Source organism: Empidonax traillii, unplaced genomic scaffold, assembly GCF_003031625.1.
Source record: "Empidonax traillii isolate 1590-97213 ecotype Southwest subspecies unplaced genomic scaffold, ASM303162v1 scaffold40:size2234952, whole genome shotgun sequence".
Classification (NCBI taxonomy): Eukaryota; Metazoa; Chordata; class Aves; order Passeriformes; family Tyrannidae; genus Empidonax; species Empidonax traillii.
The window spans coordinates 1507007-1523506 of record NW_020955233.1 but is presented as its reverse complement, the minus strand read 5'-3'; the positions used below and the strand labels follow the sequence as shown (position 1 = coordinate 1523506).

The window sequence follows — 16500 nt, the reverse complement described above, 5'->3', positions numbered from 1 at the left end:
AACCCCTACTGGTAGCAGGAGACTATTTCAGTGTGCACTGCAGCAGAAGTTCAGTTACCAAGCCAAAATGACACCAAATCCTACAAAACACTTCTCAGCAGAGCACAGGCTGTGGCAATCCCCAAACCTCCTGTGCAGCAAATCCTATCCCCCACCCCACACCCCAGCAGGGACCAGGTCTCCCTTGTCACCTCTCCATCCTCACCCTACCCAGCCCTACAATCACCACTGCTGACCCTGGGGCTGCCACACTCACCCAGAGCCCCCATGGCCTTCCACAAACACCTGCACTCGGGACACGAGGCCTCCTTAGCCCTTTGTGTTCCATTAGTTTATCCATGGTCTTGAACCCTTGAAAATTCACAGCACCTGCTCAGGTTGTGCAAAGGAGGTTCCACATTGACCCCAAGAGATGTTCTCCTGAAATTCCCCAAGCTTCACTGCACCCTGGAATTTCTCTCATTGTACTTCAGCAATCTTGGGAGTTCACATGGGCTTTGTCCTTTTTATCCCTACTTCCAAATTCCTGCAAAACCCTCAGCAAATAATAAGCACAATTCAGGGCATTCTTTTAGCTTGTCCTTCTGGCAGTGGCTCACATGTGAACAGAAGCTCCATACAGTACACAATAGTGTGTACTGCAGTCCTCAGTGTCTTAGCCCATGCAGCATTTACTTAAGAGCTGGATGGCTCCATTTAAACTTTTTTTGAGGTATCCAATTGACCAAATCAAAGGCAGGCTTTGCTCTTGAGTGAGAGCGGTGTCCCTGGTCCCAGCACAGCCTGCAGGCACCATACCTTGGTCACTGTACCGAGCCAGGTCCTTCTGGCTGATGTAAAGGTCATGGTCAGTGTCCAGCTCCCAGAATTTACAGTAAATCACATAGAAGTGCTCATAGGAGAAATAGTCTGTGATCTGATTTATGTCATCCTCTTCTTCCAAGAGAGCAAGGGTCTGAAAGAGTACAAACCAAGTGGGAAGTTAAGCCCAGAGAAGAGGCAGCTCTGCAGCTGAAGTGCTGCAGCGTGGAGGAAGCTGAGGTTGAACAAAGCTCTGAGAGCCAACCTCAAATACAGCCCTTCTGCCCAAGAGATTCTCACTGTTTTAGCCAAGTCCTTCACCCTTCAGCCTGAAGACTTTCTGGCTCCTTAGGCTGGGCTGGACACCAGCAGCCTTAAGCAGTTTTAAGCTGGTCCTCTTTTGGATTAAACATGCAGAGGACAGAGATCCAAATGCTGCCATAAGGGCACAGCAGGGACTGGAACAAGACATCAGCTCCATTTGTTCTCCTGGGGGATCAGCTCCTGGGGTGATGACCAGCTGTCAGAGGGCTGGGAGGCAGATGGGCTGTCCTACCCCCTGGCCCTGCAGCAGCTCCTCCTGGCTGCCTGTGAGCCACTTCACAGGTTGTCCTGCTGTGCCCTGCTGCCCTTCCTGCCTGGCCAGACCACGGAGGCTGCTCCACGGGGCTCCAGACCTGGTGCTGGTCCCCCCCGACCTTCTCCCAGTGCCCCCTTGGCCACTGCAGCCCCTGCTCCTCTCAGCTCAGCTCTGACACGGCTCCTCCACCAGCCCCAGCGCTCTCCTGGCACGGAGCACTCAGCCTGTCCCGCTCCAGGCCCAGCTCCCTCCCCACAGCCAGAACAGGGACAGTGCATTCTGGAGCTCCTTCACACAGAAACCAACGTACCTGCAAGAAGTTGCTTTTCCTCAGCTCTGTCAGAGTGATCCTCCCAGACCAGGAGCGGTTCACGGTGTAGAATATCCTCTGTATAACCTGCAACACACCAACAGCGCTCTTGAAATCCGGTCCTGAAACACCCCAGCCTGGGATTTAAACACTGGTTTTGTTTATTCACTCAGCCTAACGACACTTCTTTTTGAAAGCTGTTTGGTGATTTTTTGTCGGTGCTGCTGTTCCTAATTCACTGCACAGCCTAAAAGAAACATTTGCTTTTGAAACAGTATCACCCATTTCTACTCTGCAAACACTTTCACTGCTCTTAATTCACCTCTTTGGGCATGCAGATGAATTATTGATGGCAGGAACACGTTCAGAGTGCTGATGGATCGCTTTCAAACTGAGCTTAGTGGGTTTTAGGGGCTGCAGTTTACACAGATCTCAAATGAAATAGGGTTCTAGGTTCAGGCACCAGGAAAAGAAAATGCCAGGACTTCGGATTCTTCTGATTCCTGCAGAGGAAGCAGGAGTGTAAATGAAAGGCACAGTTGATGTCTGAGCTATTGTGCCTCATGTTCCAGGGGCTCCCTGAAAGTGAGCAATAGGGTTTATCTGTCTGCATTTATCCAGGGGAGCTGTGAACCTCATTTGTCTCCTCTCCTGATCTGCCTCCGGTGAAAGGGAGTGAAAACCACGGGGGATGCACAGAGCCCTGAGGGACCCAAGGAAACAGCTCAGGGTACGAGACTGAGCACACTGCCAAGCACTTCAGAAAGCTGAGCCCTTCCTAATTTGCTCCTTGTCCCCTTTTCAAGGATCATCACTAGGTGGGGAAGCACAGGCAAGAATAAACCCACAGAGCAAACAACAACAAATAAACATCTCAGCATCAGAAATGAGAAATAGAACTAACATGGCTCAGCACTGAAATCTGTGGAAGATAATTCTTGTTGGCCGAACCCAATACAAACCTTTGATGTCTCTGACATGTTGACATGTTATCCTAAAATTTTGGTAAACTTTAGTGCATCCTATTCCAACAAAAAAATTAACTTTACACAACAATGGACATTACAGGGATTAATCCAGCTAACAAATGAAACGGGGTGAGGTTGTCTCTTGGTTAGAACGAGTTTCAAGTGGGCAGCCACCACTGAAGGGCTGTGCTTGGGCTCAGTCACACAAGTGCTGCTTCTTAGTCCAGAACAGATCTGGAACCAAGTCTGACATTGCTTTCCACAGCCTGCTTTGGGATACATAGCAGTGTATCACTGAGACAGTAAATGCTGATGGCATACAATTTTGAGAGCAACAAGAATGACTTGAGGATTTGAAAATGTATCCTGAAGAGAGAGAATTAACAGACTCGACTTAGCTGAACATGACACCTATTGGTAACACTGCAGGCTCTTCATCACTCCAGGCCTCACAGGTAGATGTCCTTCTAAAGCTGGGTGTCAGATCAGTTAAAACCAAACACAGAACAGATCTATCCCAACTGCAGCAATCACTGAGCACTGTTCTCTGGCCTGTGTTAGAGGTCAGACTAGGTAATCACAACGATCCTTTCTGGTCTTAAGCCCAATGAAAAGGCTCTGTGTTTGTTCCCTTAATGCCTCTGGCAGCCACTGCCACTCTGGAGTCTATTTTTGGACTTTGTTTGGCTTTTGCTTCCCAATTGCACAAGAGCTGAGAGACTGGAGTGGGTCTCACCTCATCCATAACCCATTATCACACCTGACAACCCTGTACCAACTCAAAGATACAGGCTGTTCACACCATTCCAGGCACTCACAACCAGCAACCCCAAGAATCAGAGAAAGGACCCCATACCAGGAATTCTTCTGCTCTGCCTCCAGGGTAATAAAGGACAACAAACTAGTCCCATCTGAGACACATAAGAAACTGTTCATCTATCAGACCACACTGATAGAGATGTTCCTTCAGCTCCCTCCTCACCTAGCTGTAAAAATAAGGCACCCAGAGGTAAAATGGGATCCATTTTCATCTCTTTTACCATGTCCAGTCACTCAGTACAGGCTTTATTATTCAAGTAACAGTCCAGGTGCAATGGATAGTAGTACACAGTATATATATCAGTATAAAAATCTCAATAGTTCTGTCTTTTTTTTTCCAGGTTGTGAAAACCAAGCTGCAAAAAAAAAAGCATTTGGGAAACACCCCAGACCATAATCACCCAGCCTGACAGGAGTTGCAGTATTTAAGGCACACTTGTCACTTATGTCTTACTGAAAGCCAGAACTGGCTTAGTTTTCCCTAACATGGAAGATTGTTTATTCTGAATTCAGTACATAATCATAGACTCCTGAAATATCCTGAGTGGGAAGGGACCACCAGGATCATCAAGTCCAACTCCTGATAAGCCTTTGCAAGGAGGAGCCCCTTCCTACTTGCCCATTATCCTCATGTAAACGACCTCCAGGACCCAAACCATCGATGGATAAGTTCCAGTCCTTTCCCCAGTCTTCCCACAGAAGAACACAAGCAAATACCACTCCTGGAAAACTCCACAAAGCTTTATTACCCCCTCCATCCTCCCCTTACACATTCCCATTGGTCCCACTGCACAAGCTCTTCTCCACAAGCACTGTGTTTCAGGCTGGTTTAAGCTGACACTTTTCCAACATGCAATGCTAACCCTTCAGCCTGGGCTGAACGTTCTGGTAGAAATCACACTTTAAAGCTTTACAACAAATGCCACATGTTTCTCTGCACCATCTTCACCAGCCTCAGGAGTCGGTCTCTGTGGAAACAAACACAACTAGTTTAGTAACACAGTGGCTCACAGGTACAGTACAGCTAAAATTCCAGCCTGGGCTGTCCAAAAGGCATCTTTAAAAGGTGCTGAGGTAGCAGTGAGAATTGAAAGGTGCATACACATCTTACCCATTCTGGCTGGGAGCTCACTCTCCAGGTGATTTCAACCAAGTGACGGTGTATCCAGCAATGAACACAAAGCCATGCCTCCTTACAGGCCTCACCTGGAACAAAAATAAACTGTAATTCTTGCGCTGGCAGCAAACACAGCATTCTGTCACTGTACGTAAGTATAAGGCACTCTACCTTGAAGCAATCAAAATGATCCAAGTAGTGTCAAAATCCAAGGGCAAAGTTGTCTCCTTTATTTTACCTCCTGGTGGAAATACTGGATTTTGTAACATTAAAGAGAGAAGTGCCAGACTGTCTGTGAAAGGAGAGGTGAGAAATATGAACTCCCACTGCTGCAGAGGGCCAAGTGCTGCCACTGCAGGAGGGCACAGCCTGCCCTGCCTCTCCCGACCCTGCTCCAGCCAGGGAGGGCCTGGCAGTCGGCACAGACACCCAGAGCACGAGGAGGCTGAAGGACAGCTCACCTTGGTCAGGTCTGCTGCTGCACAGCCACAAGCACCACCTGCCCTGCCTGCCCTTCTGTCCCAGGAGTGCAAATATAGATGCTAAAGGCTCTGACTGCAGCAGAAGAGCACTGTGGGGAGCACAGAGGAGCTCCATGGGGTCTGGTTATGTGACTGCTTTATGGTGGGGACAGAGGTGGTACCCGAGCACCAGAGAAGTTGTAGAGGAGAGAGGAAGAAAAAGGTGCTGCCCTTTAGTAGGAGCCTGCACTTCAGTTTTCTTGAAGTGGAACCTCAGCTTCACACAGCTGGTCTCTCAGACCACAAGCCATGAGGTCCAGAAAGTGCAGTGAGGGTATTACCCTACAAAGACATTTGTTTCTTGCCTGAAAAATACAGGAACAGTGTGTGACTTAAGAGGAACCCGTGAAGGCAGAGCTGCCTTTGTCAGCACCCAACAGGCAGCCCCAGGACAATTGCACATGGCATCCCGAGCTGTTGGTACTGCAGTCAGAAACCAACACCAGTGTGACCTCAAACCTTCCAGCCCTCACCCCTCTCTGCACCCTGAACACCAAATAGCAGAGTACACGTGCCACAGGCACTCTGCACACTCACCCACTCCTGTGCCTCCATAATCCCCTGGCCACTGCTCTGCCTGCTGTGGACAGTCACTGCGCTTTATGTACCCTGCTCCACGGGGAGCGTGTTGATTATACACTGGTGTTCACCGTCATGTTCCAGAGCATCTAAAACATTTAGAATTGGTTCCCTTTATACACTTCCATAAAACATTAGTGTGACAGTTCAGGGTTTGCCCAGGGAAAGGGTCTTTCTGCCATCTGCTCCTGACAGGAAAGGCCCAAGCCTGTGTGTGCACCAATGACCTCCCAGCTGCCTGTGTGGTGCAGCTGGTCCCAGGCAGGCCCTGGCAAACAAACAGGAGAAACCTTCAACCCTGAGCCCTGCTGGGCTGCAGCTCCTACCAGGTCTGTCATTCTCTGAATTTGTTACTGCTGCACAGATAAAACATCCTCACATTTATACCTTCCCTCCAGATTCATGCCTGACACGAGACAAGCTCAAAAAAGGAGTCCAAACTTACTCAGCCCAAGTGCTGACTGCAGCCTTGGAACAAAGCTACACAACAAACCCCAGGCACAGGAGCTGGGAGGCACAGGAAGCCAAGGCAGGCCTTCTGGCAAGAGAAGAGTTGGATAGTGGATCCCAGTGTGCAAAGGATGCTTTGTAGCAGGAACAATCCCAGATTCTCCATGTCCAAGTGACAGAAACCTTCCTACAGGCAGCCTTCCATGTCTCAGCAGCCCAGCACAACTCAGGGTGACTTAGCAACTCTCAGAGACCAAAGAACCCCTTTTCTATTTGTCAGGACAAAAAAAAAAAAAGATGTTTTTATAGAGTTGCTTAAGACCAGAAAGGATCATTATTAACCTTTTCAGTAACCCCTTGTACACACAGGCAGATTGGTTCTTCCTCTGGAAGAACTTCCTAAAATACCTCATTGCCAGACGTATTAAAAACACCTATTTTTTTAAGTAATTGGAGGGTTTGTGACAGGAACAGTGAGAGGTCCCAAAGGGAGGGTTGGCACAGTGATCCCAGGGGATCCAAGCAGGCAGCCTACCGTGGTGATGTACCGGGAGTGGAACTCTGGGGCGTCCTTCAGGAACGTCAGGCCAGGGTGAGTTTCCACCACATCCTGCAAGATAGAAGGAAGCCAAATGAAATAGATTTTCTTCTCCTTACAATGTTGAGAAGATACTGTAAAACCAATACTTTTGCAGCATTAGCAATAAAAGTGAAATGACATTTTTTAATCTATAAGTGAACCTTCTAGAATTACAAGTATAATACATTTTCTGGGCAATACACACCTGTTGGGCCATTTTGATTTACTTAAGGACAGAAAAACAAAGGAAGAGAGTTAGTGAGTAGATGAAAACTCATTTTCATTGATGAGACAAAAATTAGTTAGTTGACCATGCAACTATCTCCTCTCTTTTTTCCTCCATTCATTGAAGATACTAACATTGGTTAGAGCTAGGTCTCAGAAATGCACATTCCTTGAGAAAAATCATATTTTACGTTCTTCACAATGAAAGCTCTGTGAGCATCAGAATGCTCACGGATTGTAGTGCTTTTCCAAAATTTACCTGAAGTACCTGTGGAGATGCCTCTTTCTCAAGGTAAGTGAAACACTGGCCCATGGTGCCCAATCTGCATGACCAGATACTGGAGAAACTGCTGAGATCCAGGATGGATCAGTTTAGGTTCTGGATGAACCAGTGGCTGTGTAATTCCCACGTGTCTGACTCCTCCACCCCATAAGAGGGTTCCAGGTTTTGCTCTGCCTGTTCCCCCCATGGTGCCCTCAGGGGTGTGATGTGACCAGATTTTGGGCAGTGTAACCCCTCGCCTGATGTGGTGATGGTGTAAGATGGCGTAACTGTGCCTGACTCTGACTGACAAACAGGACTGGACACGCCTCAGATTGCACCAGGAGCTGAAAGGCAGAGCTGCAATCAGTCGGGAAAGGCTGTGTGTGCCCAGTGGGGAAAAGATGAAGAGGAACATGACAAAATTTACCCACCACACCCCCAGTTTTGTTTGAGAGACAGAAACATCCAGTGCAGACACAAAATCTTTCCCCAAAGCAGCATCTCCAGAGGTTTTGCCATGAGGGCAACATAGTGGCAGAAGTATAGGGATATGTGAAATGTCCAGAAAAAGTAGCACCAGATGATCAGAGCAGCAGATGGACTTGATTTAAAGAGAAACTATAAAGAAGCCCTAAAGCTACCCAGAGCCTGCCTAAATGGCCACAAATAATAAAAAAATTATACTGTCAAAAATGTCATGTGAACAACAAAAAAAAAAATTAAATCAGGAAGCACAGATTTAGCCTGAATATTAGAGAAAAAATAAGCAGTGAGACTTGTGCACCAGCAAGTTGAGAGGCATATACAGAACCCTTGGAAGTGCGGGAATTTTGCCAAGATTTCTACATTATCCTGTATCTGGTAGCCTTGCTAGACAAATTCAATTATAACTGTCTTGTCAAGCAACTTTTACAACGTTTCTAATATGCTTTTATGTTGTGCTTGAGCATCAACAGCACCACACATTTTTCCCAATACCCACGTGGAGAAGTGGGGCAGATTTCAGCCTGGTTACCAGGCACTGACAAATATGAATCCTGACAAGGCAAAAGAAGCCACACAAAGCTTTGACAATCCTTTAGCAAGATTTACAGCCGGGTGGCATTTAAGCAAAACAGTCCACTTGAAATGCTTCTTTCTTTTTCACTCCAAAACAAACCCCATCCAGGTGTTGTTCAAACCAAAGGTCTGCTTGTCCTTGGTAAACATTTAAAGGCATGAAAATAAAGAAGCTGCAAAATGAAGGTGGCTGTGTGCCCCCCCCTTCCCTGTACCTGGAGCAGTGGGATGAAGTCCTCCTGCTGTAGGTAGTCACAGCCAGGCTTGGCCAGGAGCGATGTGAACCTGGAAGCATCATCGTGGCAGTTCCGCAGGACTCTGTGGGAGAGGGGAAGAGTCACCCCAAGCAGCTGCACCTCAGCACAGCCTCAGATGGGGCATGAGGTGCCTCAGCACTCCCCTCAGGCAATACCCACACTCTGAGCTAGGCAAGAGCTCAGCTCACACCACCAGCACGCCCTTCAACACCTTTCAGCAGCACCAAGGTACCCAGTGGAGGTTTTCTCCATGTTGACACTGCTGTGGCAAGCCAGGGTTCTTACCGGAGGCCGTTCTTGCTTTGATTCCACAGCTGCTTAGTGAGTAACCTGACTTTCCAAAGGCTGCCCACTCACTGCTCTCACTGGAGTCAGCACCAACCCCCTGGGTGTCCCAGGACACCCCCCCCAGTGGAACCCCTTCCTAGAACTCAATATTTGAGGGCATTGCCAAGGTACAGTGATTGAATATTCACCCAGAAAAATCACTTCTTGGAAGGACAAAGAATGTCCCTTGTTAGTTCAGCCCACGTGGCTGCTGTGCTCTGCAGTCAGGGAGAGCAGCCCAAGGGAAGCATGAGCAGGACTCAGGATTTAGAGAAGCCTGTAAATTCATTCCTTAGGTTGACAGTTTGCATCTGACACACAAATTCTTGGCTCTGCTTTCTTCTAATGTGAAATACTGCTGGCCAAAGGTATCACAGTGACTTAATTCACTCCAAACAGAAAAACTCATGAAAAGAGCAACTCCGTGACACTGACCAAATACTGGATATATCAAACACTAAGTTGTTCACATTGTATAAGGGAAACAATAAATCACTCAGAAAATTACCCTGTTTTCTTTAATAACTGTGAAAATACAAATGCACTGTTAGTTATTTACTGTGAGTGATTAGTCACTACCTTCCTCTCCTAAAAGTGTACCAACATAGCACTGAACTGCAGAGATCTCACTGGAACTTGTTTCCTGCTAGTTCTGGCCTCCTTACTCTATGAAAAGCAGTCTTTAAAAAAAAAAAAAAAAAAAAAAAAAAAGTAGTCGTTTTTTTAAATAAGCAAGAAAAGATTAGATTTAGCAATCCTTTGGCTGCACATTCATATCCTGGTAACTGTCAACTGACAGATACATTCTAAATCAGCCACAGGAAAACGTGCTAATGTTTTAGCTTAAAAAAATCTGGCACACAAAGAAGAATCCCAAGGCCACGTTTTAGCCACAAATTAAACGATCTGACATTCAGGAGTATTTTCTATTCAGCAGTTACTACTGACTTGAGGAGATCTGTGAGCATGGAGCATTTTGGAAATCAGGTCACCTACTAAGATGCTTGAAAACAGACTCCAGCAACCCAAGATATCTGTCCTAGAGCTACACCTGTGCTCACAGAGCTCAGTCCAGCTGTACCAGTTACATTACATTTCTTCCGCCTTGCACGTTTCCAGCAAAGATTTGTAACTGTCAAAGGGAAGAGAAGGGAGGGAAAACGTTTTCTTAAAATGAGCAATTAAAGTGAGAAAAGCATAGAAAGCTTGGCTTGGAAAAGGGGTGGCTAAAAGGATACAGAAGAGGGACATGACCACAGTCTGCAAAAATCTGAAGGATGTGAAAATCAGAGGAGTGAAAATATGTGTTATCATACATGAGGGATTAATTAGGAGTAATTGGAGGAACCTAAGGAAGGAAACATATTGTCTGTGTCAAGACAAATGTAGTTACCACAGAGCCCCCTCACATTTTTGCAGTTTTGCCAGGGTAACTAGAAGCTGTTTTAACAACATCATCATAGGAAATACTTTGGGGATTCAGGGTTAAAGGCTACTTCAAGAACCTGAAGAGGAACCATTAAGTAAAGAATTAGAACTCTCTCTCTCTTGGAGATGGAGACAGTATTCAGGTGTTCCACAAAGTGGAATTGCCCTGGAGGGAAAGGAAAGGGTGTTCCATGTTGCACCTCCACTCCCAGCACATCCAGAGCTCTCGTGTCCCAGGGCAGCCCTGACAATGGGATGTGCAAGGGACTGACAAACCCCATGGATTTTTATGCTTGAGGAAGGTGAGAAGTGTTACAGCTCCCAGAGTATCCACTTGTATCATGATACTTTATTTTACATTCCTTCTTCCTGTCCTGTAACACCATCACCCACCTCCTCTCCCAGTTCCCAAATGGCCCTCCCTTGGTGCTCCAGTGTAGCAGCAAGAAGGCCCATGATAAATACATCCAAAATCCACTGATACCTATCAGCCATCTCAGAATAGCTGTCATATTCCTAAGGAATGTGTTAGGATATTTTATATGCCAGCTAGACCAAAACAACTTATCATCTATACAGTTGCTTATAAGTCTGTTGATGCCACATGGAAACAAGTGTTCAGAGAGTTTCAGGGAAGAAAACTGAAGCTGATGGAGATTTTCAGCCATTTAAAGAAGACACAGAGATAAGTCTGGTGGAAAACAAGTAAGTGGGAAAAAAAAAAAAGACTTCTGTGGCAGGCTGCTCCCTTTTTCCAGGATAATTTGGCATTGCTGTACTCACTTTCTCCACATGGCCACGAAGGAGTGCACAGATACCCCTCCTGTCCTCTCTCCTCCTGATGCACTGAACAGAGGTGCTTTCCAGTAGAGTGGGCAGCCACAGACCTGTAAGGAAACACCAGGAAAAAGAGGATTACAAGAGCAGTTCCAAGAGGAGCCTGCCTATTTACACACCAAACTCACCACTGAGGCTTGACATGAGGGAAATAAGGTGGCAATGGCTTTCTGACTGACCTGTGTGCCAAGGCTGAGAATTCACCAGTAACTTTCTACTTTGTGCCTTTTTAAGTGGCTGGGAAAAGGATCAGGGACTGTTGAGGTCTTAAGCTCTGTCTTAGACTGAGCTGTTCAGCAAAATTCCCCACCAGGTGCAGTGGAGGGAGACAGGCACCTCCTGCTGCTCATACCAGCTCCATCCCAGACCTACCTGACCCATTCCCTTCCCACTGGCAGCTAGGGAGCCTCAGCTCTAATTAGAGACAATCAGTGGTTAAATGCCTGGAGGGGAAGTAATTCCCATCTCATGGTTTTCAGTGCAGTGTCTGCCACCCAGCCCAGCCCCTTTTCCCAACACTGCTGGGTAACACAACTGGGAATGAACAAATGGGAAGAGGTTGACTCCAGCAAAAGGACTCCCTGAACACTTCTGACCCAGGCTCTGCAGAGGCTGCTGCTCTCAGAATGGCCTTCAGTGAGAGCTCGGACATTCTGGACTCTCCAGGGCCTCAGCAAAGCAGGCTTGAGAATGGTGGCAAACAGCTGCTCACACCATCAGGCACCTCCTCTTCACCACAGAGACCTTGCCAGCCACTGTCCTGACTCCAGACAGGCATCAGAACTTCCACAAAACACTAGCCTTGCAGGGAGTGCAGCTGGCTCAGGCCAGGCACGGAGAAGGAGGATATCACAGCAAATGGAAGGAGGAGTATTTTGAAGCAGCAGCTGAGGCATCATTTGTGCCTTTCCCCCAAGGCCTCTTTCACCTCTTCTATTAAGCAGGACTATCCTGCAAGCCCATTCTCAGCTTCTTGTCCAGGCATGTTTCTTGGGGAACCTCAATCAGCCCAAGAGATGCTTTTGGATTTAGCCATCCCTGTGTCAGGCAACTGCGCTTCCACAGGCATTCAGCTCCTCTGAGAAAGCTGGGACACTCACTTTTTGCTGTTTCCTTTGTGTAGCTGATTCTGAAGCATTTATTTCAGAGCCCCAAAACTGTACCACTGTCAGTAATGGCATGGAACAGAAGCAGCCTGACAACAGCTAAATGGCATGAAGCACATCTGGGTGGAGACCAGGAAAGGAGTCCCTTCTACACCAGCCTCTGCTTTGAACATGACAGGCCCCACACAGTTGCCTGTCTTGCCATTAAACCAGTTTCAAGCCTTTTCTGGTCAAGCAAAGAAGGTTTTCTATCTATATTTTCAGAGCAGCTTTACAAATAACGTATCTGGATTCCTCAAAAAAACGAACAAAACCAACCTAGTCCCTCTTTTCAGGAAAACCCTCCTTCTTGGAAAACAAGTGGTGCTCTTGGAAAGAACACCACTGCTCAACTTACAGTGCCAGAGATACATTCAGGGCAGGCTGAGCAGACGAGATGTGTCTGACAACTGCTACTTTTATATCAGCAGCACTGAAAACCGTGGTTGGAGAGAGGGAGATAGGAGGGACCATCTGCACCAGTGCTGTTCCCTGGAGCCAGAGCTCCTCAGCAGCCTGGGACTCCTGTGTCATGGACACTGGATGTACATCTCTGAGGAAACCATTTTGTAAATTAAAGCAAGGAGGAGCACACACACATCTCATGTGACAACCAGCAAACTGAGCTCAGTTTTGTTTACTGTTATCTTAATCTAAACAAAAAACTTCAGCACAGAAGGATAATAGTTCTTTTTTTCTGCAAGATGATTTGCTTTCATTTCATTCTCTCTCTCTCCCAAAAATTAAAATCCTAGAGAACAGAACCACAGAGCCGTCAAGGATGGAAAAGACCTCTAAGCCCATCAATAGTTACCTTAGCAATTTTCCCCATTTCACAGATGTTTGCCTTCTCATCTTCAAACTCTGAAAAGGCCTCTTCAACCCTGGCAATGATTTCCTCATGGTTAGTGCAGACATTGGGAAGTCCTTTAGGGAAGTAGAAACGTGGAATGTTTATGGACGAGGGGGCACTGCTGGTGGCTTTGTTCACAGGCAGGAGAGTGCAAGGGCCAGCTGAGGGTTTCAGGGGGGCTAGGGAGGGAGCTCCAGGCTTCTTCTCTTGTTTACTTTGAACCTGAAAAGGTAAGGAATAACAAACACCTTTTAACAGCAGGGCACACAGAGCAGGAAAACACTGCTTGTGTTCCCAGGGATTAGAGACAATTAAACCCACCAATAATGGAATTACAGCACAGGGATAAAAATGCATGTCTTAAATAGTCAATTAAAAACTCCTGCTTTATGAAACACTGCAAATTTAGGGAATGTCACACCTGCTTTGATGCTGTTCCTGTGCATTTGACATGTGTAGCTGTGGATTATGACTGATCACACCCTCTACAACTCAGCAACACCACACACAAGGACAATGTCACTTCTTCTAATGCTGGTCTGTGTTGTCACTTTGCCCCATAAACAGCAAAGTATCAAAACCTGCTCTTTAGTGTTTCCCCTTAGAAATAGAGCACCCATCCACACAAACATCTTGCCTCAAGTAAGACCAAACTTTCCTTCATAACAAGGACATTTTCTATCCCCTGGGAACACAATTAGCTTTGATAAAGTGTTGCCTCACAGACAAATTAGGAAAAGATTTGCCTTAGTTTCAGGAAGCCCTTTATTCTGTGCCCAACTCCAACAGACCTTATTTTGTTCCAAGCACTGAGAAACCAATTTTCCCATCAGAATTAGGAGCAGCCAGCACAGTGCCATTAGGCATCCACAGGATGTCTTTTCCTATCACTCCTCTCCTGTCTGTAATAAACACATGGTTGATGCGGTGATCCCCCTGGATCACCTCTCCAGTGGATCTCTAGTTCCAGCCCTACCTCAATGCTTTTCATCACAGGCACAATGTGTATTTCAGTACATAATGAGATCCTAAAGCTGAGAATTTTTCAGACATGGGAGGGAATATTTTTTCAACTTTGACAAACAGTTACAATATAAGCAGAATTCAGCTGCTGGAATGCCAAGGGATGACAAATTCCCTGCTCCCCCACAAAGACACTCTTCCTTGGGAGCAGGCAATAGGCTTTCCCATTGCACAATGGTTCCACTGCAAGAGTTATTATTAATGTAACAACATATGTGATAAGGCTCAGAAGGCAACAGTCAAGTAAATACAGCTGCGACTTTCAGTTTGTTTATTCTGACTGTTTCCAAACAAAATGGTTTGAGGAGAAAGCAGCCAAGTCTGAGATCACTAAATGCAGAAGAATGTATATGATGAATGGACTAAACTCTTTGCATTATTATCCATAAACTTGGAGGTTTTTCTTAACACACACTGGATCCCCCAGCCTAGTATGGGTTTGCTCTCAGGAAGGTGAGGAAATGAGAACTGTAAAACCTTCCTTGAGCCCTGTTTTTACCTGCAGTTTATAATACTTTATAAGCCAGTCCTCAGAGACCACGAGGAAGGCTTCTCCTCCTCATCACTCCTCTGCTTCACTGCTCTTCCTTTAAATGAAGAGCACCTCTTGTTTCCGAAAAGCTGGCCCATTCAGGAGCAGGGACAATGGCACACATGCCAGCCAAAGTACACTTTGGTTGTGTATCAGATCTGTACAGAACACATTAAACTGGAGTATGGGATTCCAGGTCTTCCTCTCTTGTGTCTTAAATCACAGGAAGAGCTGAAGCTCACTCTCAGCCTTCAATATTTCTATCAGTGCCAGTGCTCAGAGTCTGAACAGTCCTCAGTGTAGCTCTCAACCTTTGGAGAACAGGCCTGATCACCCCCATCTGTTCTCCCTCCCATCTTCCTTGGTTTTTCCTGCTCTCTCACACACTGCACCCCTTTGGGTCTGATCCTGAGTGATGCTGGAGCCCAAAGTGGGCCAGCTCTGAGTCCCAAAGTGTTCCTGGGGCTCAGCAGGGCTGTAGGACGGGGGAAGCACCAGCCCTGGTGACTGTCCCACAGCAGGACAATGCAGGTGACCTGAGGGGGTGGCAGAGGTTGAGCTGGATGCTCCCTTTGGGAGCACAGCTCACTGGGATCATGGAACACAGCCCTCTCCTGGCTGCCTTCTGCTCTTTCCTCAGTGGAGTAACAGAAGCAAAGCCCAGCCAGGCTGGATGTGTCTGGGGAGGGGGATCTGACCTGGAGAACTCTCCCCCAGCACCACTTCGGCCTTCACCGCCCCCATCCCCCTGTGCTGCCTGGCTCAGCCAGGACCAACTCCCTCAGTAGCTTTCCCTTTTGGATCCCAGCAGAGGGAAATCCCTGCCGGTCTCTCACAGCACCAAACAATGCAGGGCTGGAACAGACCCCGAGGTGCCACTGCAGCCACTTGACTTCTATAATAGGACTTGACAGCAGTTTGCCCGAAGGCCCTTCTCACAAACAGGTTTCTTGCTCCCTGATCTCTGTGTCCCACAGGCACTCCGGACTGTCAGCAGCACCCTGAGGAACCAGCAGCAATGACTCAACGTGAACAAAAACTCCCACAAACCAAGACCTTCTTCAAAGGACACTGACTCTTCACTTCAGCAATAGATCCCTTTCCCTTGCAGTACAAGGGAATGATAAAATTGTATTTTTCCTCTCTTGGAAGGGGCAGAGACATCCCCCAGGCAGACCACAGCAGCACTGTGTCATTCTCCTCCTCTTCTGCACACCACATACACCCCAAGGTGGCACAAGAGCTGATCATCCTGTAACACCACCCACCCGCTCTGCCCACATCTCCACCTCCCAAAAACCAAAGCAATTCCTCCCCCTCCTCCAGGGACTCCCAAAGCCAGAAGCCAGCTGGTACCAGCTCACACAAGCCACAGCTCCAAAAGCTCCAATTATTTGCTGACCCACAACCACCACACAATCCAGAAGGCTGGAGATCTCTAGGAGCAATACAGGGAATTCTGCCAAGTCTCAGAGGAAGGACCCAGCGCAGACACAGGTTTGTAGCTGCCCTTCCCAGGGAGACTGACTCACTGATCCCACTCAGCCCCAGCCAAACAAGGTGAGGCTCTGCTCAGGGATGGCTCCTCTTCAGATTCTACCTCAGGAACAGAAACACAAAAGTGGTATGCAAGCAAATTCTGTGGGAATTCCTTGGAAATAAACAGCTTCTTATTGGGGGGGAAAAAAAAAAAAAAAAAAAAAAAAGCAAAAAAGCCTTAAATGTTCTTTGCTTAGTGGAACACACTTCTCCAACAGGGATGTGCATTTTTGGAAAGGATAACTAAAAAAGGAAACTACAAACACTTTAATAAATCCTTTAGCT

The 16500-nt window shown here is 47.0% G+C and overlaps 1 protein-coding gene across 2 annotated transcripts in view; it reads right to left on the bottom strand.

Moving 5' to 3' along the window:
• The window catches only part of PPP2R3A (protein phosphatase 2 regulatory subunit B''alpha), a 47493-nt gene that overhangs the window by 8100 nt on the left and 22893 nt on the right, over window positions 1-16500 (bottom strand). For both annotated transcript variants that reach the window (XM_027878324.1, XM_027878325.1), the window contains 6 exons: window positions 13083-13343; window positions 11070-11173; window positions 8490-8592; window positions 6681-6755; window positions 1692-1778; window positions 799-955 (listed from right to left, as the gene is read on the bottom strand). In XM_027878324.1, coding sequence (XP_027734125.1) covers window positions 799-955; window positions 1692-1778; window positions 6681-6755; window positions 8490-8592; window positions 11070-11173; window positions 13083-13343 — 787 coding nt within the window. The remainder of the gene's footprint in view (window positions 1-798; window positions 956-1691; window positions 1779-6680; window positions 6756-8489; window positions 8593-11069; window positions 11174-13082; window positions 13344-16500) is intronic.